The 24,100-nt window shown below is 32.8% G+C and overlaps 2 protein-coding genes across 3 annotated transcripts; one reads left to right on the top strand and one right to left on the bottom strand.

The window, feature by feature from the left end:
- Positions 1 to 1,087: 1,087 nt before the first annotated feature.
- On the bottom strand, positions 1,088 to 12,630 carry LOC144975455 (malate dehydrogenase, cytoplasmic-like). Its single transcript, XM_078919538.1, has 8 exons — positions 12,504 to 12,630; positions 10,953 to 11,051; positions 10,492 to 10,588; positions 9,417 to 9,592; positions 7,326 to 7,448; positions 3,821 to 3,997; positions 3,272 to 3,385; positions 1,088 to 1,867 (listed from the first exon to the last, which is right to left on the bottom strand). The coding sequence occupies exons 1-8, from the start codon at positions 12,504 to 12,506 to the stop codon at positions 1,658 to 1,660; spliced, it is 999 nt and encodes a 332-aa protein (XP_078775664.1). The 5' UTR covers positions 12,507 to 12,630; the 3' UTR covers positions 1,088 to 1,657.
- LOC144975457 (dynein regulatory complex protein 8-like) lies at positions 12,601 to 22,789 on the top strand. 2 transcript variants are annotated; one of them, XM_078919563.1, is made up of 7 exons: positions 12,601 to 12,734; positions 16,306 to 16,390; positions 17,708 to 17,780; positions 18,548 to 18,627; positions 21,212 to 21,321; positions 21,926 to 22,067; positions 22,517 to 22,789. In XM_078919563.1, the coding sequence occupies exons 1-6, from the start codon at positions 12,692 to 12,694 to the stop codon at positions 22,039 to 22,041; spliced, it is 507 nt and encodes a 168-aa protein (XP_078775689.1). In that variant the 5' UTR covers positions 12,601 to 12,691; the 3' UTR covers positions 22,042 to 22,067; positions 22,517 to 22,789. The 2 variants fall into 2 exon arrangements, with proteins under 2 accessions (XP_078775689.1, XP_078775680.1); XM_078919554.1 differs by lacking the exon at positions 21,926 to 22,067.
- Positions 22,790 to 24,100: the final 1,311 nt, after the last annotated feature.

The raw sequence follows: 24,100 nt of genomic DNA, 5'->3' as shown, positions 1-24,100 counted from the left end.
GCTATAGCTATACATTTGACCGTTTCTTTTCCACTCGAGGACTTTGACCTGGGCTAGGACAAAACCAAGTAATCTAATTCAAAAGCAACTCAGAAAACATAGAAAGGGTATAGAAGACACAGTGTTTTTGTTTTTAAGGGTTTTACGGCGCTTGCAACACATTTAGGTCATATCAGCACCAGTAAAAAGGGAGAATATGGGATAGTAAAAAGTTCTAGAATTACAAATAAAGCACCCAAGAAAATGTAAGACAAAGGGGAATGGTACAAATAGGGAATTGTGTATATTCCAAGAGCATACCATCCATGTACTTAGTCTGAGATCACTTAAAAGTCTCATCCAGACGCGAGCACAGGTCCCTACTAAGAGGAATACTCAAATGCTTACATTATAAATTCAAAACAACAAATATAATAATAATACATAACAGAGAGATGATTTACAAGGAAAAAAAATATCTCCCAAAACAATAACTATACATTTGGCTGTTTCCCTCTCTGCCAGGGCCAGGACAAAACCAAGTAATCTCATTCCAAGACAAAGACAGAAAGCAAGTTGAAAAACAGATATAGGGGGATAGAAGACACAGTAAGTACCTCCCTACCCACTATGGGAGGTCAGGAACCCCACCCGAACGCAGTAAGTGACCTCCCTGCCCACTACGGGAGGTCAGGAACCCCACCCAGTTGCAGTAAAACAGGGATGACAGGAAAATGTGTATGGGTGAGGTTGGTTGAAATGAGTTATTCCACACACATTGAAATAACAAACTTTTTTTTTCCTGTTAGGACTTTGGACTTTTTCATTGTATCTTTGCTCTACGATTGCAATTCTGATTGGGAGGCTAAGCCAGTTCCATATCAATCTTATATGGAGAGGTTATGAATTCAATATAGGTCCGGTAAAAGCAACTTTTATTTTTTTTTTTTCTCCTGAACACATTTCTATGAAGCAAAAAGGTAATCTGACACTGACAGTTATATACCCCCCCCCCCCCCCCTTCCACATGGATATTTTAAAATAACCAAGCATAGCCCCCTCCCCCCCCCCCCCCCCCCTTCAATTAAAAAAAGCAAAACAGGAGAGGTATAGTTCATACATCAGATTTATTTTGGATCAACATTCATATCTGCTGTAGTAAATCTGGAGTTAGTATAATGACATAAAACAGTAAAACAATCTCAGTTTCAACAAATAGACTAAACGAATAAAAGACAATTTTATCTCTGTAAGGGCCTATGAAACAAAACAATCTAGATTTATATCTAGAATACTTTTCAATTATTGAAAACTGGTATTTATGGGGAGAAGCATTTCATTGTGCACTTGAATGAAGAAAATAATGTTTTAAATTACAAGAAAAAAGCATGCTTCATCTCTCCATTCTGTCCAATTTTTCTAATAAATTCAAATTTAACATTGACCAATTCATCAATATTCAAAAGAAAAAAATGTACTTAAAACTGGAAACAACAACATTTTAAAGGTAATCTCCATGTAACTTTACCCAATACACGTAGGCCTATAGATTGATATATCAATTCTTTTTAAAAAAAAAAAAGCAACTACAATTCATGGTAACAAAGGTGGACACAATTCTTTCCTTCTAACATCAAAGCTTGGGATGTCCTACAGATGCTAGATGCTCTTGTCCTAGTCAGTCAGAACATTCAGCCATGGCAGCTTGCAACTCATCTGCTAGCTCTGCTGCTGTAACGTCCATCTTTTCGCGTGCAAAGTCACTAATTGTCAAACCCTGTACAATGGAGCTGACGCCATCTTTGATACTTACAGGGAAACTGTACATAAGACCCTTCTCAATGCCATAGGATCCATCAGAAATCATGCCCATGGACACCCATTTACCCTGAAAGATAGTAAAATAAAGCTTTAGCACACTTAATGGATCATGTCATAAAGAAGTTCACCTTTGAATGGAAAAAAATAAATAATCAAAATGCCATCCTATTATTTATCATATTTTAAAAGGAAATTTTAAAGGCTTAAAAATAATAGATTTGTGCTTAATGTGATACTTAAAAATGATAGTATAGTAAAGAGAACATAGATTTGCATTTACTGTAAGAAAAGGAAAATGATAGGTCTTTCTGTAATAAGAAGAAAAATAAAAATGAATTATCTAGGAAATGACAACCACAATGGATAATAGGACTAAAAAAGACAAAACTTAAATTTTAAAATCCTAAAAACTTGCAATATAAATAATGGTTTACGTAAGGTTTGTCATAATTCATAAAATGTTTCATGGAGAAAAATCCACATTTTGATATGACTGATTATTCTCAGCTCTGTTTTCAATCATAAGTATTAACATTAATGTTACAATCGAGCGTCTCCTCGAACTCATTTGAATGTCCCGAAATTTTTTTCCCTATTATTCTTTGTTATCATTCCACTTCTTCCTCGAACTAATTTTTATCACAAACACAGTTTTCTCAAACTATTTTCACCCAGCCAATGCAAAATAAATTTTTTTTTGGGGGGACTAATTAAAGGGTTTGTAAATGCACCCTGTGATTTCGACCACTGATGATTAACTGTGACATTGACAGTTACATATATATGTATGTGTATCTACAATGCAGATGTATGCATACAGTGGGATATACACACAGACACACAGTCAGTCACACACATCATAATTGTTTCGCATTCTCATCGCCATTCATTGTAATTTCAGTGCCATAAGCTATAATTTGCTTATGGCTGGTACGATGGGAAATATTTGTTGTGATACAGTAACCCCCACACTCACACAAACCCTTTTTAACATCTCATGTATAAAGTTTTCTCCCTCACCATATCAATAAAGTAAATAAATAATAAAGTTTCCCTTTATTCACCCTCAAGAGGATATTTGCCCTAGGGTCTATTCCAAGGGAATTCTAGAATAACCTAAAAGTCACCCGCAGCGCAGCACCACAAATCGAGCTAGGGAGAGGTGGCTTGCTGAAGGCCAGATAACACGGTGGATATTCGAACTAGGGATCTTTCGGGTATGATGCAAAAACCATACTGCCCCCCCCCCCCCCCCTTAAGTCATTATGGCAAAGCACCAGTTTCCTCAAACTTTATTTGGATGTCCCAAGGAGTTTGAGGAAACCATGCTGGAGTGTATCGTAAAAACGATTTTCAAAAATAATTCCCTGATAATCCTAAAATGTCAATCCCTGTGGGAACTAGATGGATCCAGCTTTACTGAAGATTAAAGCATTAAATTTAATTAATCTGATAAATAATTTCAACGTACTGCTTCAGTGCCACAGAACCAATCATGCATATGGTCACAAGCAGCTTTGGCAGCTGACATAGCACTAGACAGCTTACGAGCCTTGATAACACTTGCACCCCTCTGTTGGACAGTCTGAATTACAGAGAAAAAATAAAAAGATAAACGTTAAAACTCAATGAAATAAATTGTTGGGAAATACAAATGATACAATACAGTCTGCCAAAAATGCTTTTATTCATAAATTAGTAAATGTTCCATCACATCCTTTTTAAATGTGACCAACCGTCTTAAAACGGTATTATGTCAGAATGATTCGGATACCAAAAAAGCGAAATTAGAACTCATAAGAAGATAAATGTTGAGTTTTTGTTTTTTTCGATGTAAGAAATGTATCTATTCTTCACCATTTTTTCACAAAGGACAGATTTGAATAATTAAGTTATAAAAACTTAAATTTCCTGAATGTGATCATTCTGATTTTAGGAAATATTTTCTTTGTTTCAACATAACACTGGACTTACACAGTGGGTCATAAATTTCTATAACTTCATCTGCATCATCCTTTACCTTGATAAAATCGTTCTTCAAATAATTATCATCCTTGATAGCTTCGTAGACAGGAAGATTCTTTCCTTGGACTTCGACAGTTGCATGTGTTACATCAGGAAACTGGGTGGAGGAGTGATTTCCCCAGATTATGATATTGGATACTTTGTCACTAGACACTCCAAGTCGGTTTGCAATCTGAATAATGAAAATAGTAAAGCAAAACAAAACATTGAACTCTGACTCTGAACAAGAAACAGACCTACTTGTATAAAGAAAATGAGCTTTATCACGCTCACAACCCTTTAATGTTCTTTAAATTGATAGGAAAGTAAAGAATATAAATATTCCCTTTAAGAATTTGAGGAAAGGTTAGACAAAAGGCTTTGGTGTTCAAAGAGGAAAAAGCCATAGAGATCAAATTTACAATGATTTTGGATCTCTTGAAACTTCCACCAAGACAAAAGAGACACATTCAATAGGCAATGATTAGATATAAAAATAATTATAATGAATTGCAAAATTACACTTAAAACCAGAGCATACATCATCAATGGCTTAATGGAATATCATGTATAGGTCATCAAAATGAAAAATAAGGAATAAAACATTAGCAGTTATGAATTGAGATACTTTAGATAAAACCAATTGACAAGAATGATTACATTTCTAAACACAAATATATTTTGTTTTAAAACAATTAATCATGATTACAAAGATAAAAGATTTTGTTTCATTTGACACAAAATAAATACTATATTATCAGTATATGGGTCCCCCTTCCCCCACCCCAAAATAATTTTCTATTTTTAAAAATGCAAATCAAAATAAGATACACACACTGCCCTCTCAAACTGGTAAACAACCTCTATCTCAGATTATAAATGATAGTACTCATTCTACACACCATGATTATTATTTACATGAAGAAAGATTGGAGACAACGCAAAAAGCAGAATATCTTGGATTAACTCTTGGCAGCAAAATGTCTTGGCAGTACATCAATAACATTTGTAAAAAGGCCAATACAAAACTTGGATTCTTACGAATAAATGTACAAACTTGTCCAAGGAATATCAGAGAGACCTACTATAAATTCTTTGTACTGCCAATTTTAGATTATAGTGCATGCATTTAGGACCCCAAGAGTAAAAAGCAGATGGAACAGCTCAAGAAAGTTCAAAACAGAGATTGTAGGTTTGTTTGTAACAAATGCAGGAGGACTGAAAACATCAGTGAGATGTGCAAGAGCCTAAAATGGTCGCCGTTACATGAAAGATGCGCAATCCAAAAAGCCTATGTCCTTTTTCAGGCCTGTCTGGGACTGACAAAGATTCCAATTGGTAGCCTTATTCCAAACAAAAGAAAACAGCATTTATAAAATGTCTCACAGTCACGAGTTAATGATCATCTCAACACATTTTTCCCAAGCACCATCCGAATATGGAATCCTCTGCCCGAAAATATTTTCAAAATTAAGCCAAATTGAAATTGACAGAAGTCGATAAAATCAAAATGAAGGCTGAGGCAAGTCCATCTCTGTTCTCACCACACTCACAGTTGCAATAATCTTCGATGCATGAAGTTGTAACTTAATGACAAAACAAGACTGCACAATTGGTTACACAGCATATAATCTGCCCAGGGACCATACATTTCCCTACAACAAAGGGGATTCCAAATTAGTGCCATCAAAAGATTATTAAAAGAAAAAAAAATAAAGACATTAATTTTAAAATAAGCAAGATACTAAAGAACTACTATGTATATGTATTACTTCATGATTTTTAGCATCGAGCCTAAAGTCAGTCAGAGTTTTAGGTTAATTGACACTTCTTGGTCATAAAAATGCCTCTCTACCATGAGCAGGAACTCATAAAATTTCAGTTTTGTTCAAGCACATAACTTTTTAATTTTAAAAAAACCATAAATACTTGACTGCTAAATTAACAAAACCAAAACGAAGGATTGGCCAGCATCAACTGTGTTTGCAGTGCTGCAAAGTTGGATAACAAATTGCAAAAGAGCAAGGATATATTGGAAAACCTTGGTAGGGAATTTCAGAGCAGTTCGGTTACAGCCACCTCGGATTAAACTAAATCTTGGATTCAAAGTAAACGTAATTATTTTCCCTATTTACACTTCATAATGTAAATGTTGCTGCTCGAAGCTCATATCAACTATTTACACTTCTAAAGCCACATCACATTCGACAAAGTTCATAACAAAAAACCTCATCTTCAATTGAACTGTGAAGACCATGTCGAGTGGGGACAAGATTGGAATAAAACAATCTTGCACGGCTTTCCAAAATCAGTGAGATTATTACACACCACCACTTGTGTAGTAGACTACTTTCACAATATTATAATACACAAACAATCAAAGCGTAGTGGTAGGGGTAAGGACCTTGTGTGTGTGTGTGTGTGTGTGTGTGTGTGTGTGTGTGTGTATTGCAAGTGGTGGCATGACTCGTGCAATTGTGTGTGCATGGTAGGTTGAGTGTGTACATGTATCATTGCAAATGACTACAAGCGATGAGGTCTGAAGAAGAATGAGACTCATGGGAGATAACCCTTATGAAATGATGGCCATGAGAGGGAGAGGAAAGATGGGGTTAAGGTGGGGAGACGACCCATTACCCCAGTCAACAATAGTTTATGTTTGTAAGGGTTTTACTGCGCTTGCAACACATTTAGGTTATATCAGCACCAGTAAAAAGGAAGAAAATGGGATAGTAAAAAGTTCTAGAATTACAATTAAAGCACCCAAGAAAAAGTAAAACACAGAGGAACTTGAAACAAATAGGGATCAAATGTAGATTCCAAGAGCATACCACCAATGTACTTAGTTTGAGATCACCTATAAGTTTCATCCGGACACAAGCACAAAATCCAACAAAGAGGGATACACTCAAATGCTTACATTATACATTCAAATTAACAAATATAATAATACATAACGGAGAGATGATTTACAACGAAAAAAATATAATCTCCCAAAACAATAACTATGCATTTGACTGTTTCCCTCCCAGCTAGGACTCCGGCCAGGGGCAGGACAAAACCAAGTAATCTCAATCCAAGACTAAGACAGAAAGCATTTTGGAAAACAGATATAAGGGGATAAAAGACAGTATGTACCCCCCTGCCCACTATGGGAGGTCAGGAACCCCACCCAGCAGTCAACAATAGGCTTTTGTCAATTCCATCAAATAATTTTGAACATATTAAGTGTTCTGAATTGTGCCATGCCTTTTGTTTTTTTTTCGATTGTTTTCTTTTTACATACAAAAGACTTTTTTCTTTCAAAACTCATACGAGCAAGGAAGTATTTTCTTATTCTGTATTCATATTCCCTAAAGTCATTTCTAGCTGTGACTCATTCCAACACAAATATTTTCTAGTTTAGCAATTATATGATCAACTATTTTCCTCCATAAAAATCAGGTTTAAGTTTAAATTTACAGATTTGGCTATCGCCCACCAAAAGAATGACTGAACTTGATTAATGGCTGTACTGTTACCTGTGCTTGTGCTCTGTTCTGATCCAGCCTGGTCATGCATGAGATGTTCTCCTTTGGGATGGAAGGTGCATATTTGCTTAGGATGCAAGCATTGGTGTTGGCAGGGTTACCCACGACCAAAATCTGGAGTTAAATTGAAGTATTTACATGATTAACACTTTTTACTTAATACCCCTGTCATTAATGTACAAAATGCTGTTAGCAGGCCTGTAAATGGTTGGTGAAAAAATTGTCGGAACTTTTTGAACACGCGAAAATAGACACAACAGGACAAAAATATGGACACAGATATGACACATCAATTGACTAGTCAAATCATGTCACTTTCCCCTACTTATTTATAACGAGGTCCTTATTTTATGGTATCAAAAAAAAAAAAAATCCCAATTATTTGAGGTCCCAGGTCTGAGTTAGTTGTAAAATGAAAGGAAGAGAACAATTCCTACCCATTTGAAGGATGTGTATCTAGACGTCTAGTAGTGCTCGACACTGTTTGTGTTAAATGTTTACGCTGATTCTTTCGTTTATTTGGATTAATTCTTATAGAAGAAGAAGAAGAAGAAGAAGAAGAAGAAGAAGAAGAAGAAGAAGAAGAAGAAGAAGAAGAAGAAGAAGAAGAAGAAGAAGAAGAAGAAGAAGAGGAGGTGGTGGTGCGGTGGTGTGAGAGTTTTCGAAGAAGAATATATATTTCAAAGAAAAATAATTATTTCGCATTATTTTTTTTTTCCGGTTCACATCGGGACTGAACCAAAGAAATATAGAGACTGAGAAATAAGAACCGGAGATATGCATGTGTGTCGGTAGCAAAATAGAGAGAAACCTTCAAGTCCAGTTCGACACACTTCTGTGTGTGCGTTATTTACTGACTAGGTGTGTGTGTGTGTGTGAAGATGACTCGCGCGAACTTCGCGACCTCTCTCTCGCTGGCTGTGGCACAGTAGCCAGGCAGTGAATACATACACGTCTAGAGGAGCGTGTAGGTGGCATGATAATATTATAGCTAACTGATAGACGGCATGTTTTGTCTTTGATGCGACAAATAAAAAGGTTTTTGGTTTTGTTTTTTTTTTAAGTCGGCATTTGAAACGGAATAAAATCTAATTTTTTCGAGGAACGAAATAAAAATCTTTTATTTTCTTTTTTATTGGTTCTGTTCTTTGGCGTTACGAATTATTATTTTTACTATTATCTTTTTTTTTTTTTTTTTAGCACTTATAGAGCAAAAGCATACTGACGGAAATCCGACAATAGACGGAAGATTTACAGGCCTGTGTTAGTATAATAATTAACACAAGTCAAAGTGACACTAAGCTGTGGTCTGTACAAAAGTAATAAACAAAAATGAAGAAAACAGCTTAAAAAAAAAACCAAAATACCAAACCCGGAACGTTTTGGACTCAAAACATTCCTTCAGCCAACAACAAAAATCAATAAAAATATAAATACATTACTAAAAAAACAGATCACCAACTAATAGCCTTATACCTCAAGCATTCTAAAAAGAAATGAATGCTGTATAAGAAAGGAAAGAGATAGGGCACAATGTATTACTATTACTGAAGTGCCTTGTAGAAGTAGAAGAAATTCTAAATAAGCAAGTCATTTATATGATGACTTTAAAAAGGTAATTCCAGCTATAGTATTAGTATAGGCTTTCCAAACAATTAAGTACAAGCATTCCAAAAATCATACCATAACTTTATGTCCATACTTAAACCTAACTAAACAGCAATTATTTTTCTAGCAGCGACCAATTTTATTCATTCTGGCTTAGACGAAACAGTGAAGTTTATCACTCAGCAACTTTACCTATGGGATCACAACAGCTGGAGAGTGAAATAATAATTTCACAAAGGCTGTGTAAAAATGCACTGGTAAGATTCAATTCTGAAAAAGCATAACTTAACCTTAACAATATATCTACCATATAAACGACCCATGGGCTTTGTGTGGCGCTCTGGAAAATTCCAAATTATGCTACATTCATTCAACTACATTTCACGAATTTGAAGAATTGGCTGATTTCAGTTATTTGACTGAGAATTTACAGATCTACATCATCCTATTGGTATACAAGCATGTAAGATTCACCTTAATGGTTTTCTTGCTCAGTTTTTCAATGGATTCCCCTTGAGCTTTGAAAATTTTGACATTGGCTTTCAATAAGTCTTTCCTCTCCATTCCTTCTCTACGGGGCATAGCTCCAACCATAAATGCAGCATCAACATCCTTGAATGCAACATTGGGATCATCAGTGGCAACAATTTCTGAAGAGAAAAAAGTTTGCATCACAATCAAATGACATGGAAACTGTCGGTATCAAGGGGTTGCACTGTATGACATTTAGCATCAGAGCTCTTCCATGTGTATTACTATACGGTGCTTGAGAGAAAAAAGTAGATGGTTTACATCAAAGAGCAATATGACCAAAGGAGTTAAATGGTTGCATAACATCAAAAGCCCTAAGAATTGACCACAAGGTCCAACATATTGTAGGTATTAAATTTGATTGGGAAGAGCATACTTGGCTTATTTTGCTTATGACCATCTGCTGGACAAATAAAATTCTTTTTCAATAGCCAATTGGAGTGGGACAATAGTAAGAAGCTGAGTAAATGCTCCATAAGAGGGGCATAAGACGAGACTGCTGGAGAAACTAAGGGTAGAGCAAGTGTGAAATGAATTGATAGTAAATTGGGGTGGTGTTAATAGGTGTCAAATAAGATCCTCGCAAACAGGAGATGAATCAATTCTTTTGACAGTAAATGATTACCAATTCTCTCTTCATAACAGGCATTTAGGCGAATTTCATTTTGAAAAGTGGGCATTTAGATTTACATTTTGAAGGCAGATTATTCTGTTTTACCAAATTAATGGGAATTTAGGTCAAATGAGCATTAAGTCAATTATCACCTTTTTCATATGAGTACATGTTTGTTTTTAAGATTTACTCATACTTCAGTGGGGAAAAGAAATTTAAATCAAGAGATGGTGCATTTGATTATGATCCCAAAGTAGAAAGTTAATAGTAATAGTAAATATATATATATATATATATATATATATATATATATATATATATATATATATATATATAATATATATATATGTATGTATATTTTATTTTTTTTTTATTTTTTTTTAAAGAAAGAATAAATATACTTACTCTTCACTAAAGGAATAGCACAATCCTGAAGCTCCATGACAACTCCGTTGAGGACTTCCATCATGGGGGTAATGTCCAACAGCAGAAGCTCCAATGTCTGATCAAATAATGCCAAATGGTACCAAAGTAAACATGAAAAAAAATGGAATTATTTGGAGCAGTAAAGCCCCATGGGTGGAGTTTATAGTGGTTTCTGTAGCATTGACAAACAATAACAACTGCTTGCCCCATTTGAATAGTACAATGGTCATATTTTCTACAAGATCAAACAAAATATGGTACCTATCAGCTCAGAAATCAAAGGGTACTAAGAGTTTTTATGTAGGTTTATAGTTGAACCAGGGTTTTCACAAAATCCAAGTCATTATATCAGGGTTGCATTGTAATGGACAAAATCCTCTCAACAACATTAACAAACTCTTTACAGTGAGATTTCCTAATGGGTTACAGATATATTTTACCTGATTCTTGCCGAAGACATCGCCTTTGGCTACTGAGAACAGCAAGGAGTATGCAATTTGACCAGCTGCACCGGTTACTACAACTTTCAGTGGTTCTGGCTGAAAAAAAATAATTTTTTTTTACAATATATTATTATTATATTATTTGTGGATAAGTCTCACATGGAACGAGTTAAAAAAAAGTTATTTTAAGATAAAGAGGGATAGAAACTGTTTGTCTGTGGCCAATACCCTGACCTAGAGTGAAAAAGACAATGATGATGATAATGTTCCAGAGTTTTTAATAAGGCTGGCTCTATTTCTCTGAACGTTCGGAAAAATAAACTTGAACTCTACGTCTCGGAACATTCGTTGAATTAAACTGGAACTCTAATTCAAATTCTCGAATGTTCAGCAAAATAATGCTGAACTCTATTTTCCCAAATACTCTGTAAAATAAGGCTATTGTTATACAGACTCAAATCCGAATGCTGAATAGTTTTTAAGTGGAGGAGGCGAGCTTTTTCTTCTTCTTAATTTAATGTTTGTTTATTTGTTTTTGTTGATAAGAAAAGACAGAAGAGAGATTGCAAGTTGTCAGCTGTCCAACACAAAAATTATTTTAATTTTATGTTTATTTTTTGTTGTTGACAGTTTCAGTTTTCATTTTTTTTTCCATTCTTCAATTTTCTCAGACTACTCATAAAAAATTCTGGCTAAAAAAATCTCTGATTCTACAAACACTAGGGGGAATAAACTTGAACTCTACTTCAAATTCTTGAATGGCCGGCAAAGTAATGCTGAACTTTATTTTCCCGAATGCTCGGTAAAATCAGGTTATGTTTATACAGACTGCAATCCAAATCTTTTACGTTGAGGGGCCAGGATTTTTCCTTCATCTTTATTTATGGTCTTTTTTGTTTGTTAATTTTTGTTGTTGTTAAGAAAAAACAGAGGAGAGATTGAGATTGCAAGTTGCCAGAACACAAAAATTATTTTTCTTTTCTTTTTTTGTTGTTTCAGTTTTCATTTCTTTTTTCGTTCTTCAATTTTCTCTTTGTTTTAAAAAAAATTGTTTATTGCGGGGGGCGGGTATTATCTAGCTCTAGAACATCACTTTATTACAGCGAGATAGATAGAGAGAGAGAGAGAGAGAGAGAGAGAGAGAGAGAGAGAGAGAGAGAGAGAGAGAGAGAGAGAGAGATGCAACTTTGTTGAGGTTGTTAAATATGATTTTGAAGTAATAATAAGCATCGCCGTCAAAGGGATTTATGCGTGAATAATCCTTTAAATAGTTTCAAGCAAGACGTTGACACGTTGAAGTGAAGTTAGGAGTTTCATTTCACTCATTCTATTCTAATTCTAGAATTCTAGACCTCGGCCTTTGGCCTTCTTAGGTTAGCAACTTGGCAAGGCCCTCGTCTGAGGCTTTTCAAAATCAATCACATATAATTATAATATTATTATGACCCTTTTTCATCCAAACTTTTAAATTGGCAGTAAGCCTTATATAAGTTTCATAAATCGATCACGAATTTTAAAGTTTAGATAAAACTGCTTTTCAAAACTTACCATTTTTGAGGATATCTTACTTTGTCGGAAGAATCTTGATCGAGAGTGTGACCTTGAACTATGCTCTCACCTTTGACAACTCACCGGCAACAAGAAGGACAGATTCGAAACTATGCATGTACAGCTCCATAAAGAAGAAAGTAACCTCTTCCGTCTTCATTCTTACGTTAGCAACAATATAAACAACAATGTCTACCCAGGAGGATTCAAATAATAATAAAGATAATACTGGTAGGGAGACCTTCCATAAGCTACTACATCCCAACAAGTATTCTTGTTCTAGTAGGGGGTTTGGGAGGGGGGAAACTTTTTTTAAATGCCAATTCATCTCGATACATTGCTGTGTTCAGTGTTTGCTTTTGACTGTCTTATTCCTTATAATATAATCCGCCTCAACCTAGGCAGTTTAGTGAGCAGCAGCAGTGGCAGTCAAATTTTGACCCAACTCGCCCATAGGAAAGTTGTGACTGGAAATTGCCGTTCGCGTTTTGGGGGGTTAAATTTAAAGATGCATAACTTCGTTATAAAGAGGAATATCGCAGATATTTTGGTATCATTATTTTCGTCTTTCAATTTCCTTTTAAATGGTGCCAATTAAGGAAAAATCCATTAATAATTCCAGAAGTTATATGAAGTTAAAATTTGGCAATTTTCAAATGCATTTATTTTTTTATTTACCGCGTGTGTTTTTAAAATTTAAACGCTTGTTTTTAGAATAACATCTAAACTTTATTCATGCCAAATTTCAGGCTCTATATCGATGCGCAGACACCTTTTAACTCTGCGCCGAAATGCCTTGTTTACATTATCTTCTCATCATGACTGCCGGGCGATATCGATATTCATATCGATATTTTAAATTTAGTTATGTATTATGTTATTATTTACTATGTTTTTATTTTGAATACATACTTTCCAACTTTATTTATAGGCATTTTATAGTTTTTGTTTTAAAAGTTTGTATATTTCTTCTCTTTGTGAAATCCGATATTAATAATATCGATATTTTAAAAATACCAATTGCTTTAATTTAATTTAATTTTACTTTGCCATCAAGTCATCAAGTTTCTTTCCCATATGTTTAGATATGTTTATCATTTGTATCCATATTCTAAAGGCCTTAGCCTTAATAATTATTATGGTAAGAAGTTCTATTAGTTTTGACACCCCCATACATTGAGAGAGAAGGAGGGGGGGGGGGGGGGGGATAAAATTATATTAATTGTCAGTTCAAATCATGTAATAGCAATAAACCCAAAGTTTTTAGCAGAATTTTTTAAAGTATTAAAAGCCAGAACTTTCCTTCTAATTATAATAGGGAATCTGTTTCAATTTATTTGAACTTTTTCAATCTACCATTTTATTTATATGCAATTAAATTGCCATAGGTAAAAATAAACTCATTATGTCATTACACAACATGTTTATATCTTTTCATTTAAATAGTCTCAAACCCTTTTTTATTCTCTCTATGTATTAATTAAAAGAGGGTAATTATTTGCAATTGTTTCAGTGAGAAATTGGGGATAAATCCAAAAGTGATAGAGCAAATTGTTTCTTACGTCTAGCCTAGTTTTTGATTATGTAACATTTGCGACATATTATGCAATAATGTGTTAATTTGAAATGTTTATCTTCCTCTTTATTAATGTAAATGCATTGTCCTCGATAAGACGAACATTTTAGTATACAATATATGATAAGAACTCCATATTGACTGTTTTAAACCATTTTTTATTAACATCACGCGATTTCGGTCACAACTTTGCAATGGTAATTTTGGGGTAAAAATCGGTCTGAAATTTCAGACTTTGAACTGCCGTAACTACATTTCTAATCAAGATAGAAACAAAATTCAAACTGTTTTGTAATCTGTGTTGCCAGCTCTTTCATATGACATTGGTTTCAAGTGTGTGAGGTACATTTAGAATTTCTATTAAACTCCCTACTCAACCGGGACTTTCAATACAACCAAAAGCTAGAAAGCGAGAGGCTAACAAGAGGTGCCTAATATTAGTATAAATAATAAGCTAATAATAATCCTAACAAAGAATACAAATAAACTAAAGACGGAGAGAAAAATAAAGTGAGTGATGTGACTCATATACATTTAAAAGAGGACAACACAAAATAAACAATGTTTCATATATAATGAAGTCAAATTACAACGGGGGTGTGAAGAGCTAAGAGAAAGATTATTATAATTGCTCTTACAAATTCAAAGCTAAGAGATTGTTTTATTCATTACAATAATTCCTTATCTTTCTATCTCCTTTGCTGGCTTTCGTCAGCCATGTTTGTATATATCTTTTTCCTCCAATTAAATACCCGCAACACCTTTTTACCACACGCATCTCTCTTCCCGTCCATTTCAAATCTCTTTTTTTCTTTAAAAAAGGAAGGGGGGGGGGGGGTAAATACTCTTTTGGCGTCTCAAATCCTAAGTTCCCCCCCCCCCCCCCCCCCCCAACACTTTTTTCATTTTAATTTTAATCATCGCAATCAGCAGGGCACCAGCCTTCAATTTTCAATTTACATTTAATCTCCTTCCCTTGAACACACACACACACACACACACACACACACACACACACACACGCACAAACACATTGCTCAATTCCCCCCCCCCCCCCTCCCTTCTTCCCATTGTAATTTGACTTAATGTAAAATATATATAGCTATATATTATCTCTCGTCATTATCTGCTTGTTTTGTCTACCACCAGAGGAAGGCCCAAGGTCGAAACGTTGTTTGCTTTGTGTTGTCTCTTTTTATATGAGGCACAGTCACTCGCTTTATTTTTCTATACTAGTTTCAATCCTTATGTGTCATCTTACTCACAGTGCCATACACCGCCAGAAGTCTGTGAATGTGGATATTATACATAAAAGACGCCCCCCCCCCCCCCCCCCCCAAAAAAAAAAAAAAAAAAAAACAAAAAGCAAAAACAAACAAAAACAAAAAGCAAAACAAAGCAAAAAAGAACGAACCAATCTTCTCAGTTCTTGTCTGCTCCAGTTAATTTTCAATGAAATATTTTTTAAGAGGACTGTTTTTTCATGAATAAATCATTCAAAATGGGAGAAAGTCTAATTTTTTGTTTCGAGTTTCCCCTTTATCAACAAAACAGGATGAATGAAGAACTTCAGACGAATGAGATTATGTGATAAAGTTGGATAAAGTGTCTATCACATATTGCCATTTTTCTGTGGTGCTTCATTCATCCTGTTTTATTGACAAAGGGGAAACCTGAAACGTCCACATTATCTATTTTCATTTATTAAATTGAAGTTTACATTCAATTTCACTTTGTTATTGATTTCTTTGATTTTTGAGTAGCAACATTAACAACATTGCACAATAACTTTATATTGGCAAATGGAACAAATAAATGTAAAGAACCCAAAGATTTGAAAGTTTTAATTAAATCTCACTTCTACAACTTAACTGACAAAAAAAATTAAAAAAAAAAAAAAAGCCTCACACGCACTGTCTATAAAGCAGATCTCACTCTTTTATTCTTTCAAAAAGTGTCTTTGACACCATACACTTCACTCAGACCGTACTGTAATGGTAAGTTATGCTACAACCATAGTTTTTTTTCACTTTTCCAGCACAAGGTGTAATCTTTCCTTTTATATGGTAAGAAAAGTAATTCAGTAATGATTGAAAACTGCATACAATATGAATGGCGACAATTTCTTTAAGCGTGTTATGTTGATTAATTTCATTATTTGATGTTAATCAATCTGTTGATATTGTTAAAGAATGGCTTTTTATTTTTTTATATTTATCTTTCCAGATTCTTTGATTCAAGATATACAACGGAAGATTACAGATGCATTTGATGTTTTTGATCAAGAATCAAATAAAACTGTCGATGTTCGGTAAATACTTGCCCTTTCAATTTCTTTTGTAGTAGAGCTCCCATTCTGTGAGATCCTTGTGCAAAAGATTCTTAACAGGATGAGAAATTTGAGATTTTTTTTTTTAGATTTCTAGTTATCTTTGATCTTTCAAGTTTCTCCAATGTCATTAATCTTTTAGACAGCAAAATTGGTTTTATTATATTTAAGTTACATTGGTAATTGCAATTCTCTTTTATCCTCATAACATGCTATTTACTAATTACAAATAATTGGGAATAAAGATACAAGAGTGATAATAATAACAGATGACACTAGTATAGCGCATATTCAAAAGTATACAATGCTCTATACGCTTTACATTGTTAATTTTTTTTTCATAAATGCATTTCTTGTGACAAAGGATCGCCTGCTAAAACAATTGGATTTAAAAAGAGGACCTAAAAGTTTAGCTTTATCAGATGATGATCTCAGTGATCTAGAAGGTGTTTAAGGATGTAATAGTTTTTTTAAGTAGACGGGGGCTTCATCGTTTAAACATTTAAAGGATATCATGGCGATTTTGTAAGTGAGTGACTCTGAGGTGTGATGTAATAGTTCATATAACCTTAAAAACTTTGGCTTTCAAAAAACTTTAGAATTATTTTTTTTTTTAATTTTAAAGTGTTCATATGTTAAAAGTTTCATGATTTTTCAAAAGTTTAATGATAACACATTTGTTGGATTTCTTAAAATAAGTACATAGGACGGTAATAACTTTTCTAACAAAGATTCTGACGGGATGAGAAATTTGAGATTTTAAAAAGATTTCTAGTTATCTTTGGTCTTTCAAATTTCCCGATGTTATTAATATTTTAGACAGCAAAAACTGGTTTTATTATATTTAAGTTACATACATGCCATTGACTAATTACCACAAAATTTGGAATAAAGCTGCGAGAGTAATAATAATAATAATAGACGACACTTGTCTATCGTATATTCAAAATTATATAATTGCGCTTTACAATGTTCATTTTTTTAAATGCATTTCTTGTGCCACAACCAACAAACCCATCCACCCCCCTCCACACACACACACACACACACACACACACACACACACACACATCGCACAGGCTTTTTTTAAAACTTTCTAATGAATAAAATCTTATATCAAGCATATGATTCACAGTAAGTGGAAATGTTTATTTATCTCCTAACAGAAAAATTGAGGTCAGTTGTCATTCATTTTTTATTTATTATTTTTTAAACGCAATGAAATTTTATGCTGTATTATTATTATGGTGTTGTTCTGTCTCCATCCAAATTTAATAATCACAATAATTCTATCCTCAGAGAGGTGGGAACCATCATCAGATCTTTGAACTGTTGTCCCAGTGAAGCTGAACTGCATGACATGCTAGCAGAAGTATGCAAAGCAGACGTTATTTTAAATTTCAGTTTAATTTAAATAAAATTTATATAGATATACAGTGATCTACTTATTCAATTATCTATTTATTATTTTTCTCTGTATTTGAGGAAGTTGGAGCTTCTTCTTTAACTACAGTGGAAATAATGAGATATGAAAAGAAGCAAGAGTTGGATGAATTATAATCGATTTGTGTGCCACAACATGTGTGTGGGTTTTTAATATAGAGTTTGTTTTTTTTAAATATAGAGTTTTTTCTTTGTTTTGAAATAGGAATAGTAGTATGAAACAGCGGAAGGCTGTGCATAATAATAAATAAAATTATTTGTTAAAATATGACGCATATTGCACATTCACCTGTGAATTAATTTATGAAATTAAACAACACATCACTTTCTCTCTTCCTCTCTCTATCTATTTTCCCTCTTGATGGATACGGTCTAAGTTATTGGGAAGAAGAAAAAAACTTATTGAGTATTGCACCATACTGTCCATGTACCAAATAAAATAATTGATCAGTTTCAGTTCATTTATTGGACCTAGACCGTTGTGAAATAGGTATATTACAATATTGTTTATTTTTATTACGATATTATTATCTTTTTGTTTTTGTTTTTGGTGTGCTCTGTCATAAATTCACTTCAATATGAGCTTTTATACTTGATAATAATGACTAGGTCAATAGTCACGTTACCATTTTTCACCTTACTTTTGTTCAAGTCAATGAAACTATTTTATTTAACTACTTTATCTTTAAATCATAGATTGAAGAAGAAGAGCCCACAGGCTACATCAGATTTGAAAAGTTTTTGCCTATGATGACGAAGGTATTAATGGAGAGAAGGTGAGTTGTGAATGTTAATATTGGTTTGTAATGACTTACTCGAGATTTCACACTATGTTCAGTGAGAAGTAGAAAGCTCACGTCACACATTCACTTATTGTCTATGATTTTCATTATTCTATTGCAATTTTGAGCCCAAAACGTTCTGTGTTAAGTATTTTGTTCCTTTTTGAAGCTGATATATTCATATTTTTGCTCAATTCTCTTAACAGTCCACAGTTTCTAGCCGAGGTATTCACTTTGATAAGTTAGTTCAATGCTTCAACACTCAAGTCTCGTGTCTCATTAACGCAGGAAAAAGTGAAGATAATGAAAAGAGTATAATCTAGAGTGTTTCTGCACTTACATATGTTCAAGAAAAAAGAATAGCAGTATTGTCGGGTCAGAGGCTACTCAGAATATTCCACCCAGACACAAGTATAGGACTTCCGATAAAATGATTGCACTCAAATGTAATTAATAGGGTTAAATGGAAGAGGTAATTCATAAAAAACAAACAAACAAACAAAAAAAAAAAACAAACCCCAACAATACCAGACTATACAGTCCAAAATATTGCAGAAATCATCATGCCATAGAATAGCAGACTATTCAGAGAGTAGCAAGCAATTTATATATAGGTAGTACGAAATGTATTCTGTGGAAACTTGTATAATCCAGAGGTCCATGCATGGTTTGACGGTTCTAAAAGACTACTCACATAAGGTTAATGGTATTAAATTATTTATACATTGAAAATGGCTATACCGAAAGATTGATACCCAAAAAGAATTTGGAATTATTTTCTATTTGACATTGTTATTGAAACACTGATAACCTGAAATATTCAGAACTCACACGATCGTTAATCCAAGATAAATTGTTCAATCAAACCTCCTGCTACTACAGCTAAATATCTCTGTTCAGATCAATTTGTAGAACTATTTAAAAACATTTTTCATAATTATGTAAAAATAATTGCAAATAAATATCTCAAGATTATTTTTTTACATTTGAGTTAAGTGAAATTTTCATGTAAATAACTTGATAATGAAAAAAATAATAATAACAAAATAAAAGTAGTAAGCAAGTCCAATTGGCTTTCTTTAAAACCAAAGATTGTTGATAAATTTTACATTTTGAAAAAAGAGACATTTTACAACTGTTTTTAGAGCATAAGCATCGATTCAAACAATTAAATCAGATTTACATTTTTACAAAACACCACATTTGTTATGCAGTGAAGATAAAAAAAAGAAAAATATAATTAAATAATAAAACAGTATCTGCCAACAATTTCTTATTCAAACGCTTTAAAATTAGGGCTTATCACAGTGAGTTGATAACGCTTTAACTTGATTGCAGACGATACGAAGATCTATAGTACAACTGAATATCATAACATTCTACAAAATGAGTTATTTTCACTTTTCAAATAGTCTACAACATGGCATTTGGATTTTAATGTTTCGAAATGTAAAGTATTACATATAGGAAAAAATAATCTATGTCATAATTATTTTACCGATACTTCTATGTCAAATCTACTTTCCGTTGTGCCTTATGAAAAGGATGTGGGAGTTAATTTTGATTCACTTTTGAATTTTGATGTACATATTGATAATTGTGTAAGCCGTGCAAACAGAATGACGGGAATAATATAAAGAACCTTTTTAAGTCTTGATAAAACCATATTTTTATATTTGTATAAATCGATCATTCGGCCCATTCTAGAATACGGAAATTGCATCTGGAGCCCATTATATGAAAGACAATCTATTAGTATTGAAAGTGTACAGAGGAGAGCTACCAAAAAGATTTATGCAATGCAGTATTGATCTTATAAGGAAAGGTTAGAATTTCTTGACTTACCAAGTTTGAAATATAGAAGAATTTGTGGGGATGTAATTCAGGTTTATAGATTGGAACATGGTCTGGATAGGATAGACTTTTCTGATTTTTTTTTTCATATTCTAATACTACTTTTACTAGAGGGGACAAGTTTAAGATTTTTGTCTCTAGATGCAAAACAAACATAAGACAAAACTGGTTCGGTATTCGTATTGTCCAGAAATGGAACAATTTGAAATTTGAAACAAGGAATGCAAAATCTATGGATTATTTCAAGGTGTTTGTAGAGAGGGAATTACATGATGGGAGATTTATATATGACGAATAATACTTTGTTGCACTGCTGTTGACATCGCTTTCAATCTTGTATGTATATATTATGCATTGTTATATTATTATGGTTATCTTCTATATGCGTGTGTGTGTGAGTGTGTGTGTGTGTGTGTGTGTGTGCTTTCTTTGGATGTCACGGTTAAAGATTTATGTTTGTACACCACATATACATGAGTACATTTAAGTTGAAATACTATCTTTACCACGTGTATCATTATTATAATATTTAATCAAGATTTATGGCATTTCTATTAATATTAAGGGCATTCAAGGGATTTTATCCTATTTTGCCCTATACCATATGTTATGTTATGTTATGATTAGTATAAAAAAGTATGCGCAAAGAACTATGACCTGATCAATTATAAGGAGTAAAGCATAATAATTATATGATTTCTTTTCTTTTCTTTGCTTTATTCAGATACAAACCATCACCAGAAGATCAAATTTTGAAAGCATTTCAAGTCTTAGATACTGATATGAAAGGATATCTTACTGTGGAAGAACTAACTAAATATATGACGGAAGAAGGTATATTATTTAAAGAAATTCAAATATAACTCTTAAAATGTTCTTGTTCCATTTAAGTTATTTGAAAAGTTTTATTTTTATAGTTGTAACCTTTTCATCACAACCAAATTGTAGTTTAATATGCAAACACTAAAATATGTTCGAGTCTCTAAGTTATCAAAATAAATCCTAATAGATTACTGTTTAACGTTCAACAGGAATTCATTTGTTCAGTGATACTTAACCGCCACATGTAGTTAAGGCCACACCGATCTTATTATGTGTTTATATTGAAAAAAAAGATGAAGATGACAATAATAATAATAATAATAATGATAAAAAAATTATTATTAATAATAATAATAATAAAAAAATTCTTTATTCATACTTTAAATTAAACTTTTCCCTTTGACATTTTGAAGGGAGCAGGAACTGGTGTAAAATAAGGAAATATTGGATTTATATCTTTCAAATTCATTGTAATCTTTTGGTTTGATTCTAACATTTACATTTGTTGATTTTGCATTTTGTTTAATTGTTGCAATTTTCTTTAATCTGCAAACTTATTATTTTGTTTCTTATCATTTGTTCAAATGTTGAAAATTTTTGCTTGAATGGAATGCAGGAGAGCCCTTTACACAAGAAGAGCTGGAAGAAATGCTGTCACTGGACGCTGGCCCTGACAAATCGACAATTATGTATAAAGAGTATGCCTCAGCCATGGCAGTGGAAGAAACGTGATATGACTATTATTGATTAAAATAAAAGTTAGAGTTTGTCTTTTATTTTCAATTCTAATATAAAGAGTCAATATTGTCCAAATTATTATTAAAGATATTTTAAAAAAAATAATAATTATATACATACTTTAAAAAAAATATGTAACTGAGTAATATTCAAATAGTTTTTAAATAAGCATAAGCAATTTATGAAAGTGAAATAATTGTAATTATATACATCCACATCTGAAGGAACAGAAGTAGTCTTGTATACAATACAATTTTCACAATCTTTTGAATACCTCATTCTATAAATTTCTAATATTATCGCTAATGTTCCTTTCTTATCAAAGTTGTGGAAGGTATAAAAATGACTTGCAATTTTAATAAATAATCACAATTATTATGGTTTGCCAATATTAATTTGGTTCATAATTTTCCTGTCATTTTATACATTCAAAACTACTTAATACTTTTTACTTTTTTGCTCAATAAAGGTGAAGTATTTGATAAAGAAGAAATGGAGGATATGCTGATGATGTCTAAGTGCCGCAAAATGGAAGTAATCAACTACCAAGACTATGTGAAGATCATGGCAGTGGATGAATATGCGCGATTGTGAATGAATGTATTATGATTAACTTGTTCATATGTATGTAAATATTTTACTAAATAGATACTGTTTATGCACGAAATGAAAAACAAAATTAAACAATTTAAAACCATTTCAAAATTAGAGTCTGATGAATAAATTTTGATATGAAGAAATATATGTTGTATTTATCTTTTTTTCTCAAATCTGTTGTTTGACTAATTCAGTTTCTATCTTTTTATAGTTTTGACATTTTAAAACTTGTAAATGGCGACTCTTGTGACTTGTTCAAAAGTGCCTCACAATACCATTGTCAATGTCAGTCACTTTGGTTACTGATATGAGCAAAGCTTTTCTAAAGTTACATTCCCCCATTAGGAGCCTCCTTGTAAACTTTTAATGGCACACGAGGTTGAAAAAGGATGATTCTATTTTCTGGAACCAAAATTATGACAAAATAAAAGAAGGAAAAGATACACACTCATTTGAAGACGATAGTGGGTGGGGTTACTTAGATATATGGATAAAAATAGGTGAATTCTTGGTCAATGTTTGGCTACATTGACAGTGGAGAAGAGATGAATAGTAAAAGTTATGGTTTTGTGATAGTGAGAGAATAGAAATGGATTACAAGATTGCACATGTACTTGTTGAGCACTGCATTCTGCCTTATGATACATCAAGCATTTTTTTCTTTCATTTCATAAGTCCTTGATTAAATTTAAGATAGAGGTGGGCTTCCCCATAAACTAAATATTTTTTGGTAGACTACTTTACAAACAAGCACAAGAGCAGGTTTTAAATCCAGGTAAAGGTTGTTGTCTGACCCATCCGTTCACGAAACACTGACTGCTTAGATGGATCATTCTGAAGGACTGCAATCAGTGATTATTGTCTATTTAAAACTAAAGAAACTTTAAATTAAAGTTTAATGAACTCTGAGAGAAAAAAAAACTGAAAAGTTTTAGAATTATGTAGCCGACAAACTATAAAATAAACAACAATCAAACCCATTTATTGAAATTTAATGTACGGTACTCAATTTTTCAAGAAATTATTTTTAGAAAATGAATTCCACGATTGTTTCAATAAAAACACTGCTTTCTTTCCATTTCAAAGCTTTGATGTAATTTGTTGATCCCCCATTTTGCTTTGTTTCTGTGCATAGCCTTCTCTTCCATTATCCATTTGATTTTTAAAAAATGTTTTGAATAGTGTTTCACTCTCATGCATTTTGAATAAACTATGTCCGACATCATGAACCAAATGATGTAGTCCATGTCAGGACTCAAGTTTGGAAACTTATGATATCGCGTTTTGAATGACTTTGGTATAACCGGCATAGTTTCTTTCACTCAGTTTCATCTATGGGTAAAAGATTCCAAACAGGACGGACGTTCAAATCAAATGATCTCTTTCCAGATCAAGGACACAAAACTAAATGGAAAGGGCACGTGATATAGGACAATGGAATTGATAGGATGAGTGG

Source organism: Berghia stephanieae, chromosome 1 (assembly GCF_034508935.2).
Source record: "Berghia stephanieae isolate SIO BIC M18660-M18661 chromosome 1, UCSD_Bste_1.3, whole genome shotgun sequence".
Classification (NCBI taxonomy): Eukaryota; Metazoa; Mollusca; class Gastropoda; order Nudibranchia; family Aeolidiidae; genus Berghia; species Berghia stephanieae.
The sequence above is the reverse complement of the archived record's forward strand: the minus strand, read 5'-3'. Positions and strand labels throughout refer to the sequence as shown.

Bases quoted from the DNA above. Each gene is read 5' to 3' on its own strand.
- LOC144975455 (XM_078919538.1), bottom strand. The intron at 9,593-10,491 runs GTAAGTATATTT...TTTTCTCTTCAG, and splicing joins TGCTATTCCTTTAGTGAAGA to AAATTGTTGCCACTGATGAT. The intron at 1,868-3,271 runs GTACGTTGAAAT...ACTATCTTTCAG, and splicing joins GGTTCTGTGGCACTGAAGCA to GGTAAATGGGTGTCCATGGG.
- LOC144975457 (XM_078919554.1), top strand. From the start codon at position 12,692: ATGTCTACCCAGGAGGATTCAAATAATAATAAAGATAATACTG. The intron at 17,781-18,547 runs GTATGCAAAGCA...TTTAAATCATAG, and splicing joins TGCATGACATGCTAGCAGAA to ATTGAAGAAGAAGAGCCCAC. The intron at 21,322-22,516 runs GTATATTATTTA...TGCTCAATAAAG, and splicing joins TAAATATATGACGGAAGAAG to GTGAAGTATTTGATAAAGAA.